The sequence below is a fragment of the Zootermopsis nevadensis genome, unplaced genomic scaffold (assembly GCF_977971745.1).
Source record: "Zootermopsis nevadensis isolate Lab colony 2312 unplaced genomic scaffold, Znev_1.0 Znev_ptg000011l, whole genome shotgun sequence".
NCBI classification, from domain to species: Eukaryota; Metazoa; Arthropoda; class Insecta; order Blattodea; family Termopsidae; genus Zootermopsis; species Zootermopsis nevadensis.
Genome location: NW_028259143.1, coordinates 6,905,313 through 6,923,019, shown reverse-complemented (window position 1 = coordinate 6,923,019; position 17,707 = coordinate 6,905,313). Strand labels below are relative to the sequence as shown.

Below are 17,707 nucleotides of genomic sequence, written 5' to 3'. Positions count from 1 at the left end.
TTACTTATCTCATAAGCAGGAATTAATAAATCAGATGAGAAACAATGCCCATGTACATAACACGCACACACAGAAATAAGTTACTTATACATAATACACATAGAAGTTTCCTTTGTTCAGTGAAACTTCTGTGATAAGAAGATAAAAAAAGTAAGATCATAGGTAAGTAAATATGATTGTTACCGTCTTACCTACAGACACATACAATGTGATTAATAATTTTAAGTGGTTACATTCTTTCTCCTGAAAAAAAGAAAACTAAATTATAAAGCAAGACTGCTCTTAATGCTAACATTTGAGAATTGAACATTTCCTTACTTGAACCAGAAGGGGATTTCCAAATCGAAGGGCAGACTCGAGATTCTTTCTAAATGAATCATCTAGAAAACTTGTTTTGGTTATTTTCTTGTCACGGAACTCATTGAGGATGAACTCCGTAGCTTGTCCAGATGGATCAATTATTAGCGGGTAACGATTGAAGCGCTGGAACAACAATATCACAATATTATAGTTATTATCAAGGTGACATGTATTTACATACTAAATTAATGTTCATGCAAATAAGCACTCTTATGGTTGTTTCCACTATTACAATAACACCCTAGATCTTCTCATTCTTACCTTAAGCATAATAGCATTCTCAGTGCAAAGGTCATCAGAAGGCAAAGCATTGGCTTGCCAGCGAAGGCGCTCATCAGGATTGGATAAGTACTCAGTACGAGCTATGTCAGCCCGAAACAGTAAGCCTGCCTGTTGCAGATGGTGGCACCACGTCGCAAACAAGTTCTGCCGATACTGAAGATAAATCCAACAAATATGAGACATGTCTTAATCGATAAATTATAATATGATTATAAGAGTAATACGGATGGCCAAAGAAGTGAATAATGTTTCAGAACGTTCCACATCTTCCCATATAAAGCATGTAGTAAGTTGTAGTTAAATGATTTTATACTGCTTCAAGCTAAAATGAGCTGTGGATTAACTGGAATGCAAAAGATGGGTTCTAAGAACATGATTTACATGTACAGCTGAACACTTACCACTGCCATTTGTATGCAGTGCAAAATATTTCAGCCCTCCCTGTTATAATTTCTGAAAATAATATCATGACACTGCTGAAACAATGTGTTTAAAGATATCTTCATCATAATCATTATATATATATATATATATACTGGAGTAGGTTCAACTGTCTTGTTCCTAAACCCTCTAGGTAAAATTTGGCACTACTCTTCAGGCTTCCAACCTTCACCTCAATGGTCTGAAATTTTCAACGGTTGCTTTGGTACTCTGTATGCCTTACTGCCAGCGAAATATTCTATCGACATCAAGTATCAGCAATCAGAGAGTGCTTAACCAAGCATATTATCACCATTCATGATAATTAAAGATTTTTTTTTCTGTTACTGTTACTTACAACCAACTAAATGACTGACTGAATGACTTATTAAATAACTAATTAACTAACTTCTTGGAGCACAGTCCTTCTTGAAAGGCTGGCAGTACACTCAGCTAGTCAAGAAATTCCCTACATTTTATGAAACCTTAGGTTCAGTACCATGTTCACAAAATCCCACCAATGTTAGATTAATTCTGTTACAATATTTACTTAAAGCTGCACAGAGCAGTGAAATGTCTCAGTATAATAGCTAAATAATGCAACTTACATGTTGGTCGAAATAACCTGCATATGCCAAGAAAGCTGATGAAAGCAAGACATCTCCAATAATGGTTAACATCTGAGAACGAAATGTCACACTTGTTGCTTCCCAGCGGTCGCGTTCAATGCCCAAAGACTTCAGAAGAGCAATTGAACGATCAACCTAGAACAGACAAAATAATAATTACAGTGAAACCTCGATGCATCGTTTTCGGCGGGGGTGGGAAATAAAAACGATGAATGCGGGAAAACGATAGATGCGGGAAAGCATTAAAATTTTAAAAAAACAAACAATGTTTCTCTTTCAAAGTTACTTCTTTTTACCAAAAAAGTCTTTAGTTGTCAACTGGTTTGTCGAAACTTTACGTTTTAGGCCAAACAGAGCCCTTTCCACGTTCAAAATGCTTTCTTCGTCACGTTCACTAATATTATGCGCATAAACGAACGACTTCACTTTTGCCAATGCAGCGTGTGCTTCGGCAAAACTCGGCAAAGTTCGGGCTCGCATTCGTCGTTTCTCGCTCTTCTTCAACGCTCCCTCAACCTTCGCGGACTATAACAGGAAAAATGGAAGTACTATTACTGCCGAACTCAACGAAACGTAGCTGTAGAAGACACGATATGAACCAGAAGAATGAAAAAGTTTCGCTCGCCTTTCCTTTGTACTTATAATAAAAACATTTGTGAAGAAATTCACACTGCACATGCCATCTGGCATCGCTGGAACGAAATATGAGTGCACCCAAATTAAAATCGTAAAATTTCTGACAATGGGCACCGCCATTCACTCCAACTATCACCCCTGCACCGCTGACCCCTCATTCCAAAAGAATCTGTGCTGGTTGGGCGACATAACAGGTTACCGCTACTGTTTATTCCAAAAACATTGTGCGTCTTTCGGTATTAATTTATCTCAAAACCCAGCATTTTAAATTCTCAGAAACGATCATTGCGGGAAAATTGTGGGCCGGGACTAAGATTTTTGAACGATCGATGCGATAAAACGATAGTTCGAGGAACGATAGAAGCGGGAAAATGTAACATTATTTTATATGGGATGTATTCGGGACCGAACAAAACGGACGATGCATCCGGGAAAACGATAGTTCCGGGAACGATGGATAGAGGTTTCACTGTACATCTTTGGTCATACCAATACATTTCTGATTTCATCACAGAAATTCTTTTCTTATAACAAGATGCAACAATAATTCATATTTCTTTCTGATCTGAAAATAACGTGAGATCTGATGTTCTCACAGCAGTGAATATCTCGATGGTGTTCTTGTAAGTTGTGATCTAACAGGTAGTTACCAACATCTCAGAAGAAAATGGCAACCACAAATAAGACCACACAGCTTCACAACACAAAACTCCACCATCAACAATATGATAAACAGTATAAAGAGCACCTTGGCTTGGACATTTTCCAGGTCAGTCTTGATAGCTTGAGCCTGTGAAATCAACTGTGCATATTCTTCCTTGTAAGACGCAATGCTGTGCTCAAGTTGTGTGATGAGGTTTGTCACTTCTTCACCACGTTTCTTATTCTCATGGGCTTGCACCTCTAATGAGTGTAGCTCGTCCCTCAGAGGCTCTACTCGCTTCAGCATGTCTGCATAGTTTATCTAAACAAAAATGTAAAAGGGTTACACAAGACAGTCATACCAAACACACTTCAAGTAAAAAAAAATCAACCACTGGTAAAATGAAAGGGTATCGAAGAATTAAACTGAAAATTAAAAATGTAAAGAAAGTGGGGGTTCCAGTGTGTACGATCTTGAAAATTAAAAAATTAAATACAAAATAAACATTCATAACACATTTTAAGTACTGCCACTTTCACTACATAAAATACAGCAAACTTTATGCTAGTCAATAAAAACTAATAACTATAAAACAAAATTTCAAAACACAAGATCAGCTACAGTTTAATAATTCATGGTGAAGTGATAAATGTCTCTAGCACAGTGAAATGCCTTTTGACATTGATCATGGATTGTACAATGTTATGGCTCCACAAATGACTACATATCATAATCTGCAGAGTAATTAATGCAGGTTATTTTCATTTACTGTACCTGTGCAATGGCCCACTTGACCATCGGACCACAAGCCATACTAGCTCGATTTACTTTCTCAAAGTTGTAGTCTGGGTTACTGAGGTAACGGGACTTCATCTTCTCCCGCACTTCATCACTGAATTACAGAAAGACAACATAAATAATGCCATAGCCTGTGCTAAATAAAATTGAAATTAAAATTAAATGAATGGATGAGCATAGAATACAAAGAAGATTACTGAAAATTAAGACAAGAGGAAAAGACACCAGGGGGCAGAACAGATACACATGATGAATAGAATAAGTTGTGACAGATCTAGAGAGGGCAGGATGGTAAATGAAATGCAATAATGGATAAAATTAGACAGTTGGAAGCTTCTATGTAAAAAAACCCACAAATGTAGAAATGTCTTGAGAAGGAAAAGGAAGAATCCACCATTATCTAGCAATTAATGATCATTGTCACAAAAATTTGAGATACGAAAAAGTGGCATATCAAAAGTTGGTATAATTAATACTTAAGCTTAAGATAAAATTTAGAAAATCACGCACACCAACAAAACTGTTTACACATTAAATAACACTTTGTGCGAAATGCGTTTCAATCTCAAGAGGTCATCATCAGTGGCAAAACTTTAATTCATTAGTCTGTCTATTAAAATCTTAAAATCATAAAATTCATGAAACGATGGTTTGTTATAAAGCACTGAGCACTTTATAAAACTATACTTTATGTAATACCACAATGAAAGTTTAATTTCACATGAGTTGGTATGTTATATAAATTGAGTTACTCAGCTTAATGTCCACTGGCCCAAGTTTTACTTGAGGTTTCTGTTGTTGGTCTATGGTGAGCCATGGTTGCATTGTCTGTGCCTGGATTGTGAACTTCAATGTTGTGTATAATAGTAATAACCACGCAACGTTGAAGTTCACAATCCAGGCACCTCTTGAGGTCAAAACACGTTTGGCACAAAGTGTTATTTAATGTGTAAACAGTTTTGTTTAAATGCATCATTTATATATCAATACAAGGTTTTAAGATTAAGATAAAATACATTCTCAGTACACTAAGAGTATAATTAAGATTTAAGTTATGTCACTTGTACAACATATTTCTTTCACACTATGTTGCATGTAAGCCACAAATGTCTTATACATAAGCTCACTAGGGGATTGCACACAACTTCAAAATAACAAATGTTTTCTTTAAAAAATCAAAATTCTTTAGTTGACAGTATGTTAACTGTAAATGTCCAATACACAAAGAGTGCATAAGGACAACTTTATCAAATATAAAACCAAGGAGAATCCACATAAAAAGTACTTTAAAATAAACAAACCATCAAAGCATGTATATAACATTTACACATGCAAGCTTTTAAATATCTGCAGATTTCAGCATTTACAAGGATACACATTCAGAATTCACAGCATGTAGTAGAAATAGTAGTGGGTTTAAGATGGGACAACATATTCTACAGGAGGAGTCAGAGGCATGTTAATATCTACAGCTATTTGCACCTGCATAAAATTTAATTTCTAAATTATTTATCCAACATCTAGCAGGTGCAGATTATACCTGGTGGTGACATACAGGATAAAAACAAGACTAACATCTAATACAAGCTCACTGCATAAAATACAATTCTGATGTTTATTTTAGGCTTCTACTTGGGTTAAAAAAGAAAGTCATCAGAAGCTGGCATGAACTAGATGAAAATAAATTACTTTAGGAGGCTTTGGATTAATTTTTAGAAGATGCACTAAAAAGTTTGTTATAAAATCATGTAACCTTTCAGAATGACAGCAAAGAGGTGATCAGTTAAAAAGGTTACAGAATTGAGAAAGGGGGAGAGAAAGTGCATCACCAACATAATACCTTTTAATGTTACTACCTGTTATCATCAAGATACATGCAGATTTTTGGAAGTATGTTCCCAGGGAAAAAAACGTGTCTTACATTCTGTAAAACAAGGTATATAAATGAGTCTGTGCAGCCAGTATTCATAAAAACTGACTACTGTTGCAATACATTCAAGTCAGTCATGCCACAATAAATCATAGTTGAAATAATTTAAAATAAAATAAACTTAAATTCTAAAACAATCAAGCACTAGACAATGAACTATGCCTCTTCAAGTGGTCAGGGCAGAGTGGGGTACAATTACAAGATCAAACATACACTTACAAAGGATTTCGGGTGTTCAAGGTGATGAGATCAGATCGTGATTTTCCAAGTTGTTGCACCACTTTAACTTTTTGTTGTAAGCCAACGTTTCAGAGGACATATGCTGCCTCCATCTTCAGAGATGAAGACAAAGGCAACATGTTTCTCCAAAATGTCAGTAAACAAGCAGAAGACTACACAGTGCAAGAACCCAGAAGACAACAACTAAAATGCAATGATGAATTCATTGACTTTCTTGTGTGACTGTTAAATAGTGGCATATTCAACACAGCAGATACTAATTATTGTTAACATAAATATTTCTAACACTATAATTAGCAACTACATTACTCCAGCATTTGGGTATTTCACTTTCAGAAGAAATGAACAACAATTTAAAACAGTTACAACACTCCCATATTAATTAAACAACATGCTGTACAATGACAGCTCAAATGATCTTAATGTGATCGTAATACATAAGAAAGTCCTCGAACGGAAGCAAAATGTAACGTAAAATTGTCCCTTGTACTTATTAAGCGCCATGTGATTAAAGATGCACGAGATGGTGGTGATATAGCCTCACTCGCTCTTGACTTTGAGAATAAATGGAGTGAGTGGTCAGCTTCATTCCCTGACCACTTTACTTCAAAGGTTAATAAATATTTTAAGAAATTCAGCCTAAACTACTTGTTCTATTCTACCTACTTAAAAATTCGCAAATATTACATTCCAGACATTTTAATGTTTAGACAAAATATGACAAGACCTTTCTATCCTGAACTTTTAAAGTACATATACAAGAAAGCCTAAGTTGGATCTACCCATCCTGCAACCTGACTTTGGGTATAAAAAACAATGGACATATACAGTATCTCAAAAAGATGTATACACACAACGTTAATATTCCATATTATTATGTGTATATATCCTTCAAATTTTGCAAATTATAAACATGGTGATAGTATGAAAATTCATAGTTATAGCAGGCAAATGAACAAAGAACCAATATCAGAGAAAGAAATACAGAAATAGACAATTAAACTACATGAATATTATATAAATACAACACACTGGATATATGAAATATACTGGGAGGGGAACTACCAGAGTAGAGTGGAACTGTTTCCTCTCTTTCCTTGTGCATATAAATATTTCATACAAATGGATGGACAAGAACAGAACATAACCACACTTAAGTGAACTACTAATTCAATTTTAAAAAAAGATCTTCATGATGCACAAAAACAGTCATCACTCCACAGTGCTTTACTTGTGAGATTAATAAGAGGGACACACAGAATGAGATTTATGACATACCTTTTAAATAAATTCATAGGAGAATATGTATAATTACTGTCATAATACACATAAATATAAAACCTTCTGCATACGGTTTTCATGATGTGTATTGAATGTGAAAGACCCAAACCACTTTAAATCCAACCTAAAATCTACTGAAAGAAAAACTAGCCATCTAACAATGTGCATGCTTACTTAATGTCCTCAGTACTGAAATTAGACACAATGGTATTGATAAAGTTGTCCCTCATGATAACAGCGCGGATCGACTTCCAGTCACTGGCATTTTCACCAAGAAGAAGACAGATTGACTCCAATGCAAGTTTGACAAGCACTGGTGGATTTGCCATCGAACGAACCTCCACAAGGTGTTGCCTTTTGATTGATTTCACAGCTACAGTCAATCACCCAAAGTGAAACAGAAACATAAAACATTGTTGTTTAGTTACACCCAACAGAAGAGCATTCACAGGACTCATACAAATATCACACTACCAGGATAAGATGCAGGAGCAGGCAGCAGTCTGAAAACTGAAATAATAAGAAGTGAAAAGGAAAGAATATATCAAGAATAACAAAAACACAGTGAGCCCTGCAAAGAAAGGGTGATTTCAGTTCTCTTTCACAATGTACTTTCTACCATTTAAGCAAAATTTCAGCTGGAATATTCATTCACCTGATTTCATAAGTACATTGATCAGCAACAAGCAAATATATTTAATGAAGATTGACCTACTTGTTTTTGTGCATGTTAGTTGAGCTTATGACAAAAACAATTAAGGAGGCAGAACTGCTCTCTTAAAAATATGCTGTGGGGATCCAGTCTTCACTCCATACATTACATTCATTAGTGTTAATTGTCTGAAATATGTACTATGTTCATAACTGAATTACATAACTGTTAAAGTTTAGTTAATGGAATTAAAACGTTGCCATCTTCTGCTTCCTAAATCTTTTGTCAGAATGTTTTCCTCACTTCTCATTTGTCAAATTAAATGATCTAGGATTCAGTATTTTTAAAACACATCCCAAATAACTTAGCAATGTTTAAAAAAAGTTTAAATATACATTACACTCTTCTAAGCAACAGCACTTGCCATGGATCTTTAAACATGTAATAAACGATCTTGAAACATATCTTTTGTCAGAATTAATAGTGACAAAAACAGAATTCTGTCAACATCACACAAAAGGCAATACACTTAATTTTGAAGGTATTACCAATTTTACTTCAAAATTCTTTAATTTTATTTTCTTATTTTTATGAAATTCCTTACATAAATAGAAAACATGTAAGAATGTGTTTAGGGAATTGTATGAAATAACTTTCTCACTCTACCTTTGCAGGGCTGTAACATAAAGCACAGGAAAGTGAACACACCGAAAATAAAAGTAACACGGCGTGGATAACAAGAACATGCAACAATAAATATTTAATAAATATCCCTCCTGGCCCATAAATCTTCTTACTTCATGTCCTCTGTGTTGAAGTTGACGATTGTAGATATGAAGCTTTCCCTCATGGTAACTGAACGAATAGTTCGCCACTCCGTGGTATTTTCTCCAAGAAGAAGACAGATTGACTCCAGAGCTACTTTTACAACTGCAGGAGGGTTTGCCATTGAACGAACTTCAACTAGATGCTGCTTCTTTATTGACTTGACAGCTATACAATTCCAACAGGGGTGAATGACAGCAGCACAAAGAGCCAAATTATCAGATTTCACACAGCACACCATAAAACTAACAACAGTAATTAAATTAAATTATATGAAATTCATACTTATGGCTTATAGAAATGTAATAAATCTGAACAATGTGAGTTATTTATTATACACCTGCTTGTCCTCAATAAATCTAAATCAAGCCAGTATCTAAGCAAGCACCAGAGGCTTGTATTGTAACTAATACAAAAACAACAGGATTTTAAAATAAATATAGGCACAGCAAAGTTATTCAGTACTTAAAATGACCTATCACAACACTAGTTAAACTGTTGCTTTTACTACCTAATACAGAATATATCCAGATACCATGAGTACTTTTTTCAGTTTTAGCATAAAAATACCAGACATAACTCTGAGGACTCAATTTAGACGGTACAAAGTGCTGCATCTAGAAATACACCAGACACTGCAGCAGACTTGTCAAAATTGTTGGTACAAACTTTGCAAATGAGGTTACAAAATAAGCATCAACGATATATGCACATGCAAGCAGGAATATAAGTATATAAATACATTCTATGAATCACAAGACAAAATACAGCATGAAGCAGTGTAAATAACAATGAAGTCAGAGAGGAAACAAATATAGTGAAAATTGACTAATGTATTAATCTGAAACAGGTTAATGGTAAGTCAAATTCCCTTTGCAGACATATTTTCACATGTAATTTAATTTAATGATTACAAGATTTTAACAGGACTTACTGTGAAACACATTTCTCTACACAGCTGTTTTGCAGATTACATATTTTAAATGGTAATCTTTTCCTTTGAACCATCCATTCTCAAAACTACTATAATATCTAGTGCCAAAAATTTTGCTTCTAATTCCAAATGACATATACTCGCAAATCTAGCAACACAAATATCACAAATTATTATATATGTTCAAAGCAGTAGGTTCAGACATAACTTGCAAAATACAATTTTAATATATCTGAGTCAACTCACCTTGCTGGGCATCAATAACAGCTGGTTCCACTTGGGCCAAATCAGCCATAACATCCTCTCGCTTCTGTGCTATCTTTATTGTCTGAATTTCAAGTTCAGCCTGAATCTCCTGGCTTTGAACCTTTTTCTTTTCTGCCTCCTGCTGGTCTTTCACCATCTGCCGAAGCTTGGCATTGGCTGCGTCATTCTTTGCTTGCAGTTCCTGTGACTTAACAGCTAGTGACTTCTGCATCTCCTCCACCTGTTCCACAGTTTCAGCAATTTTGTTCAACCCAACATTCAAATGCAGCTGCTGTTCTTCCAAGTCTGATCGCTTTTCATTATAGAGCTTCACAAAGTGGTTGATAAAGTCCAGGTAATGACTGAAATTAACAAGATTGGAAAGGTATACTCTCTGGAGTTCAATGCAATCAACAGGCATGATAAACACCTAAAATCCAATGCAATGTTATAAACAATAACTGTAAGCTATCTACATCAACACACAGAGGTAAATAATGTCACTATTACTTAATAAAACACTTGACCACCAAGACTATTGAATGTATGAAGTGCTGGTTTAAAACACATTACTGAGGACTTAAATGTAAGTGCTTATCTTAACCAAATATAACATCTAACTTTAACTAATTCTATTGCATAGAATCCTTCTTGAGAAGCTGATAATTTTCTCAGCTAGTCAAGAAATTCATTTCCTTTCATGGAACCTAAAAGATTCACTTCCATATTCACACAACCCCACCAATAAACCCGACCCTGAGCCACTTGTATCCATTCCATGTCCTCACATCCTATTACATTTAGAGCAGATTTAATACCATCCTCCTCCTCCTCCATTGCTTAGAATGTGGAAAAAGAACCCATTCACGTAGTCTGAGGTCCTGTGCAACATATTTTTGTAACATTCTAATATATATCCCCCATAAAATAGTAGTTGTCCTGCTCATTCCTCAAAACTGGAGGACCACCTAATGTCAACTGTCTGCAACTGCTTACTCAACATTCTCGGATTTGCAACCATACAGGCTGTCTCCTCCATCTAAAATCTGAGGACATGCCACACCGTAGTGACAACTTAACTGGTAGATATGCCATTAAGGAATAAAGTGAAGAAATATAAATCTCCTATATCAAAAGCTATATACAACTATATCAGTACCAGATGACATTTATCGTTCCAATGGTGACAAATATCAAGATGGCTAAGTAGGATTTGAGGTTTTCACGGTGATGAGTCTGAAGATGGCTGTCTGCCCAGATATTGCACTCTACAGTCTGCTAGGTATCAACCACCGTTTCAGAGGAGCCTACAGCTTGTCATTATGGTCATCACCCTGATAACAGAGTCAATAAGCTCCTCTGAAATGTTAGTTAATATCTATCAGACTACATAGTGCAATATTCCAGAAGATAGCCATATTCATCCATGTACCAATTTTGTTTGAAACATTAATAGAGGGGCAAATAACAATTTCTCTACATGAAGGAAAATACCAAGTCTGTATGTAATTAGTATAAAAGAATAGATGACTTGTTAAATAAACTGTTGCAAGTTTCCTAACATATTCCTTACACATAAACAACATGCAGTATTTATTCAGTGAAATTTACCGTGGTGTGATTGCCATCGTGCGACCACCCCTCTTAGCAAGACGAGCATTGGCTTTATGAAGTGTCTGGTGAACATACACACATGCATTAATTACTGCATCACGATGTGTGGGTGTGGCTGGAAGACTTGCAACTGCAGATGGAAAGAAATCTGGAGCATTCCATGTGGGTCTGTCCAAGTCCACTCGGTTTGTAAATTCACGCCCAACCTACAAAATGAAATGCATACAAAACAGCAGTCAGAAAACCTGAAGGGAAGAGATTGCTTACAAGATCCAGCAAGCAAATCACACATACAAACTGCTACCATTATACACAGAGCATGAGAAACACACAAACAATCTTAAATGATTATCTTAGCCACATATGAAACAAACCTGGAACAATGCACCATCTGACCAATCTCCAAACCAGTTGAGCACGCAGCGGTTGAAGAGGGCAGGTGATGTGGCTGCACGATCCTTCAGACCCTCAGATGAAGGATTCATAGTGAACACAACATGTAGGTTGTGCATCACCTGGCCTGTGAACCACTTGTACAGCTCTTCATTGGAATCCAACATCAAACCTTCTCGCTGAGCACCTTCTTTGCACTGTGTCATCAGAGTTGTATACTCATCCCCTGTAACAGTGTGTTCACACAAAATTCTTCCAAGAATCCATAGTGATCACTAAACCATACACATTGCAAGTGCAGTAATATTATTCTGTGTAGAACATGTAATATAAGCATTAAATTATAATAAGCTTCATAGCAGGAATAAAAAAAAAATAGAACAATCTGTTAACTTTTATTATCTCATGAATTTATGGTTTCCTAAAATTTATGTTCACTCGATCTGCTCTCTTTCCAAAAGCAATTTCTTACTGGACTGTAACAAATGCAACTTTATACTGACCCTCAAAAAGACCTGGCACTTCTCCATTTGCTAAGAGGGTATTCATTCTCTCCAAAAATCCAGAGTCCAAGACATTTGATTCATCCAGAATAAAGGCAATCTTCTCATCCTTACAGCCAGATCGGCGGAGCACTGCACGCAGATCTTCATCAAAATCTTCACCTGTGTACTTGTTGTGGACCTGTACAATCATTACAAATCACAAATGAGTAAATCATAAGACTAGTAAAATAAGTTAATTATTTTTTTTTAATTCTTATAATCTACAGAAAAATAATGAGAAAGTAAGCATGAGACAACTCACGATACATGCTCTACTGGCTAACCTTGATCTGGAAAATGGAGAGTCCATTCATCCAAGCAACAAAACGTGAGAGAGTGGTCTTGCCAGCACCTGATACACCAATCAGCAGTAAATGCCCTTGTGGCTGGCGGAAAATTCGATCAATTCTCAACACATGGTCAAGAACTTCATCAAAGAGCACCAATGGCACATCCAGTTCTTCTTCATAAAACACCTGGAATAAATTGTATAAGTTCTTATTAAAAAGTAGGGAAGTATATTCTTAGGCATGCTGCACATTGAATTCAGACAATTTAATGTAAAACACAGCAAATTCACATACACAACAACTTAATAACTGTATAAACTCTTTAACTGCATTCACACCTTCAGCCTAGCTTTAACATAATCTCGAAGTTCTTCTCTGTCAACTGGAACATAGTCCTTCGATAACCAGTTGCTGTACAGAATTGGCTGACTGAGTGCAGCATCTTTGTCCACTCCAGGAAAATGTTTCAGAGCCACAATGTCAATGTTTTCATTTGTCCAACGTCGCTCAGAGTCTTCAACCAGGCGGTCTTGAAACAAGCGCAGAGCTTCATGCGCCCACAATCGAACCAGTCCCTCTACAGGCAGATTGTCCAAAGGTCTACATCAGAAATAATTATATTTTAGCTTCACCATTTATGTTTCTGGCCCTACATTCATGTTCTTTTACAGTGGTGATTAAAAACATCTGTATTTCCCCTTACAATCTTGTCTACTTCCCATACATTATAAGAAAAGATGGGTTTATGGTATGACACGTTCATGTCTTTGCCCGTAGAAAACACAGACAATAAAGACTCTTCATAATTCTAAATTTCTATTTTTGGAAGCATTTACTAGACATGGTGTGTTTAATCCATGAAGAGCAAAACTAATCTAAAAATGTTATATGATATGCTCAGAAAAAGTCCACATGGAAACTGGATGAACTTTAATGTCAAGACTAAAACCAGTATAATCTAGCACTGGACACTAAAACTTGTACAGAGGTAAAACAGAAAAAAAAATGGAGATAAATTTTCCAAAAACTTTACAACCATCAATTTCATTTCTATTTGTGTTTTGACATATAAACCATGTTTGGAAAACCACAGGTACAAAGCACTCAGAAGGCATAACACTAGACAGAAGGATGTTAAAAATGGAGTAAGTTATGAAGATATGAGAAGCTGACAGTGATGAACCTCATGGTTTCACAAGGAATCTATTGAACAACTGAATATACTATGTACTCCTCAAAGAAGATTGTGCAATGGAGTCCCAGATATTTTTCTTTTCACTGCGTGACAACTTGTGCAGAACTGCTACTAGGATTAAGAAGATTATCATATAATATAGTTTCAATTTGATACATTCTTCATGTTAAATCAAGGTACCAACTTCTAGAATTTCTGGAATTAATGAAATATAGCCATTACATAGGAAAATACTACACATTTAAAAATACAAGAGTAATGTTGCTATAGCTAACATCACAATTAATTAAGTGCACTAACAATAACATGAGTCTTCAAGAAATGAAAACAATCATGACTAGTCATTTAAAAGCAATGTCATGTCTAGTCTTCTGTCTTCAAAGCAATAATCCTACTCTTGTTTTGACTAGTCATGCTCACACTTGTAGCAAATTATGTACATATAAAAACATACAAGAAACATTAAACTTTCACTTTCCAAATATCAAAAATATAAAAGTTTATGACAAGTGCATGAACAGTGCCACCAAGAAGCAAACATCAAAAATAAAATTTAAATATATATTCTTCAAGCAAGGTCTCAATATTACCTGATTGCCTCACAAATTCCTCGAACCCATCGAGTCATCTCTCGAGGGGAGTAAACATAATGAGGCTGCATGTCCTGAGTGAAGCGTTCCTGTGATGCCAAGTAGAACTCAACCATTGCATTGGTCAGTGGTTCAGCATAACCACGGAGTGAAGGGATAATACGAAGCATAGCTCGACTGAAGGTTCCATAGATCTGGAAGCACATCAAATTGCAAATTGCCAGCGACTTAATTAGTAGAACTCAACACAGTCTTCGAGTGGAAAGAGGTAACTAATTACTATTTAAATCACTCCCAACAAAACTGGAGTAAAATAGCAAATAATGTAATAAAAACTCTATTTTAAAACAGAATTAACTTTCATAAAGAATATGAAAAGCCTCAACATTTTCAAATCTTCCTGTTCTGAAATTATTTCAGATCATAAGCTAGAAAAGCAGGTAAACAGATAAGCCAATTTAAGGAAATGACAAAAGAAACACCATGTTGCAGCTAAATGCTTTAAGATTCAGATACCAACTAATTTTCATTTTAACCAAATCTGACTTTGATGAACATTTTTATACACTTTTTTTACATTCAAAATTAATTTTCCAGAACAACTGCCTGTAAAATTAATTTCTAGCAGATAAATCTCTATGATACCTGTTTCAGTGATGTTTCTCCAGGATAATCTACATAGATGACAGGCACATGTCGCAGGAACCGATGTGATAAGGGTTTCCTGCCAGGATCAGTAGGAGGATTGCAAGCACCCACAAACTGAATTCTCTCCAAAGATACCCATGCCTGGTCTGAAGCACGGTAGAACCCACGGTGCTCCACCAGCTGACGCAGGAATGATATCACTCGCTGTGTACCATACTGGTCCATGTCAGGCAAGTTGATTTCATCACAGAACAACACAAGCCATTTACCTAGCTGTGAGAAAGCAGTACAAGAGAATCTTACATTACCTATGAAATCCAACTTCTCCATTCAGTTTACAGCTCTGCATTACACAAAAATGGCAATCCAGAAATTAAATTAGTTCAAACTGATATAATTAAATTAGATATCAATATTATACTACAAATAAGTAATATACAGCATATCAAACTACTACTCTTTGAAACAATGTTATAATGTGAAATACTTACTCCTTTCAAACCAATAAAGTAAAAATTCAAGCAACAAATTCTTACCTGCACAGGGGCAAGCACAACACCATTGGGAGTCTTGCGATATTCGCAATAGTGGTCAAATGTCTTCAGCAGAAGCTCGGGTGTTGTTGCTGAGGAAAAGTTAAGGCCAACAACTTCCATGTCAGGCAATGCTCGAAGAGCAGAGAACAGTGTCATGGTTTTGCCTGAACCAGGTGGTCCACACAGAACTGCAACAGAATGAAATAATGTTGATCTCAATACCTGTCTTATCCACAAGAGATTTTTTTAGAAGTTTCTTGTATGGCAGCACCAGGATGCAATGGTTTTCATGTATGAAATATGTTTAAATTTGGCATTAGTATCTACTGTATATAATATGCAGGCAGCATGGTGGTTGAATTTGTTCACATGGTGCTTGAGCTAAAGGCAAAGATGGATAACAACTAATTTAACTTCAACAAAAATTCATCACACTAAAAACAAAGTTTCAATTTACTTTCCCACTGTCAGACCTGTGGCTATATTTCAACACTCTCACCAATAACTGTGATTTATTAACAAGTTTCTTATCTAGAGTTAACAACTTTAAACATTCATTTCTATGCATAAGTTACTTTACCTAGAGGCTTATGTTCAGCCAGCCACGTATACAGCAGTGATTCATGGCGAACTGTATCGAGAGTTGGTACCACTATATCTGGGGCTGCTACCTTGTGTGTGTCCACTTCAATCTGTGGCACTTTGTTGGACCATGGACACCATTCACGCGTAGTAATACTGACCTAGGTATCAATTGCAAATTGTATTAAATGCAATAACAAAGTGTAGGAAAAGACCTTATAAAGTATGGTATCTAGCCAGAAAATACATTTCTAAAAATCACTTCTGGGCACGTAATATTGTCCAACTTCTCCCCATTTGGCAACAATAACAACATTAAGTCATACTAAGTTTAGCCCTTCTTCCACATCACAATTTGTTTCTTTCCAGAAACCTTACTTACCTCATAATCAATAATTGGAATATGTGTAGAGGGTGGTAGTGGTACTGTGGTAACCGAACGAATGAAGTCACCCAAATCAGAACGAACTTTCAGCTTCGCATCACCAGCAAAACTCCACAACAATGCGTACACAAGACATTTTGGAATGTAGCGTTCCAACTCTTCACTTGGCAGAGGGAAGTCTGCATGTGTGTGGTTATATTGTAGAACATTCCTAAAGAATGTAATATAATTTAAACAAGAAAAGACAGAAAAATCTTGAGAGGTAATTAAAACTTCAGCACTTCACTTCAAAATATACTGTCTGGTTAAAGGGCCAATGTAAGAAAATTCATTAGAAACGGTTGTGTCTTATATCCACTTCAGGCCTAACTATTAAAAAAATACTTAAAGTTCTTTGGGTGTGATAATTTCCTGATCATGTATTAGGGCCTAGAAAGGTCATACATTCACATAAATACAAAGTTAATAGCCTAAAGGCAGTCTTACTGGGAATTCTGACAAAACAGTCACACAGTAGTAAAGTATCTTATGTTTCAACATCTAAACATGAACAGCAAATACACTGATTAAAAAATCATTCACTTCCAAATACACTACCTGACGCCTTGGTTAAGCATTGAAAACAAGGAGCTGAGAGCTCGAAGTCTCGTGAAGTCCATAATATGTTCTTGTTTCATTGCAAACTCGAGGCACCGCACCACCAGACCATCAGGTGAAAAGAATGGCTGCAAAATGCTTGTCACCTCTTGCTGTACCTGAATATAAGATCAAGTTCAAGTGAACTTCAGCCTTAAATTTGGCTACAGTCCCTTCTTTATTTATTGCTGCCAAAGTTCTCAATCTAATCACACATTTCATTAACTACATGCCATTTCATCAATGCTATATGGACATGAAAACAGTAAAGATCAAATGCGGACACATATTATAGAAATGTGATACTGATTAACAGCTCTGCTCTATAGATTACTTAACAAAACACACAAAACAAACTAAATAAACTGAATGTAGTATAACTAAATACAACAATAAAAAGACACCACAGAAACTGGA

The 17,707-nt window shown here is 35.7% G+C and overlaps 1 protein-coding gene across 8 annotated transcripts in view; it reads right to left on the bottom strand.

Moving 5' to 3' along the window:
- Nucleotides 1–17,707, bottom strand: part of Dhc64C (dynein heavy chain, cytoplasmic) — a 67,213-nt gene that overhangs the window by 17,841 nt on the left and 31,665 nt on the right. For 4 of the 8 annotated variants that reach the window (XR_015534690.1, XM_022060510.2, XM_022060512.2 and 1 more), the window contains 18 exons: nt 17,252–17,409; nt 16,652–16,865; nt 16,268–16,430; nt 15,688–15,875; nt 15,149–15,424; nt 14,504–14,697; nt 13,057–13,318; nt 12,713–12,904; nt 12,387–12,567; nt 11,865–12,109; nt 11,488–11,696; nt 9,877–10,238; nt 7,394–7,592; nt 3,745–3,862; nt 3,076–3,291; nt 1,671–1,826; nt 622–795; nt 319–483 (listed from right to left, as the gene is read on the bottom strand). Coding sequence is in view for 7 of the 8 variants with exons in the window: in XM_022060510.2 (XP_021916202.1) it covers nt 319–483; nt 622–795; nt 1,671–1,826; nt 3,076–3,291; nt 3,745–3,862; nt 7,394–7,592; nt 9,877–10,238; nt 11,488–11,696; nt 11,865–12,109; nt 12,387–12,567; nt 12,713–12,904; nt 13,057–13,318; nt 14,504–14,697; nt 15,149–15,424; nt 15,688–15,875; nt 16,268–16,430; nt 16,652–16,865; nt 17,252–17,409 (3,672 nt within the window). In the remaining variant the exon portion in view is untranslated. Of the gene's footprint in view, nt 1–318; nt 484–621; nt 796–1,670; nt 1,827–3,075; nt 3,292–3,744; nt 3,863–7,393; nt 7,593–8,668; nt 8,865–9,876; nt 10,239–11,487; nt 11,697–11,864; nt 12,110–12,386; nt 12,568–12,712; nt 12,905–13,056; nt 13,319–14,503; nt 14,698–15,148; nt 15,425–15,687; nt 15,876–16,267; nt 16,431–16,651; nt 16,866–17,251; nt 17,410–17,707 lie in introns of all 8 variants that reach the window. The other 4 variants (XM_022060509.2, XM_022060511.2, XM_022060514.2 and 1 more) reach the window with 1 other exon arrangement.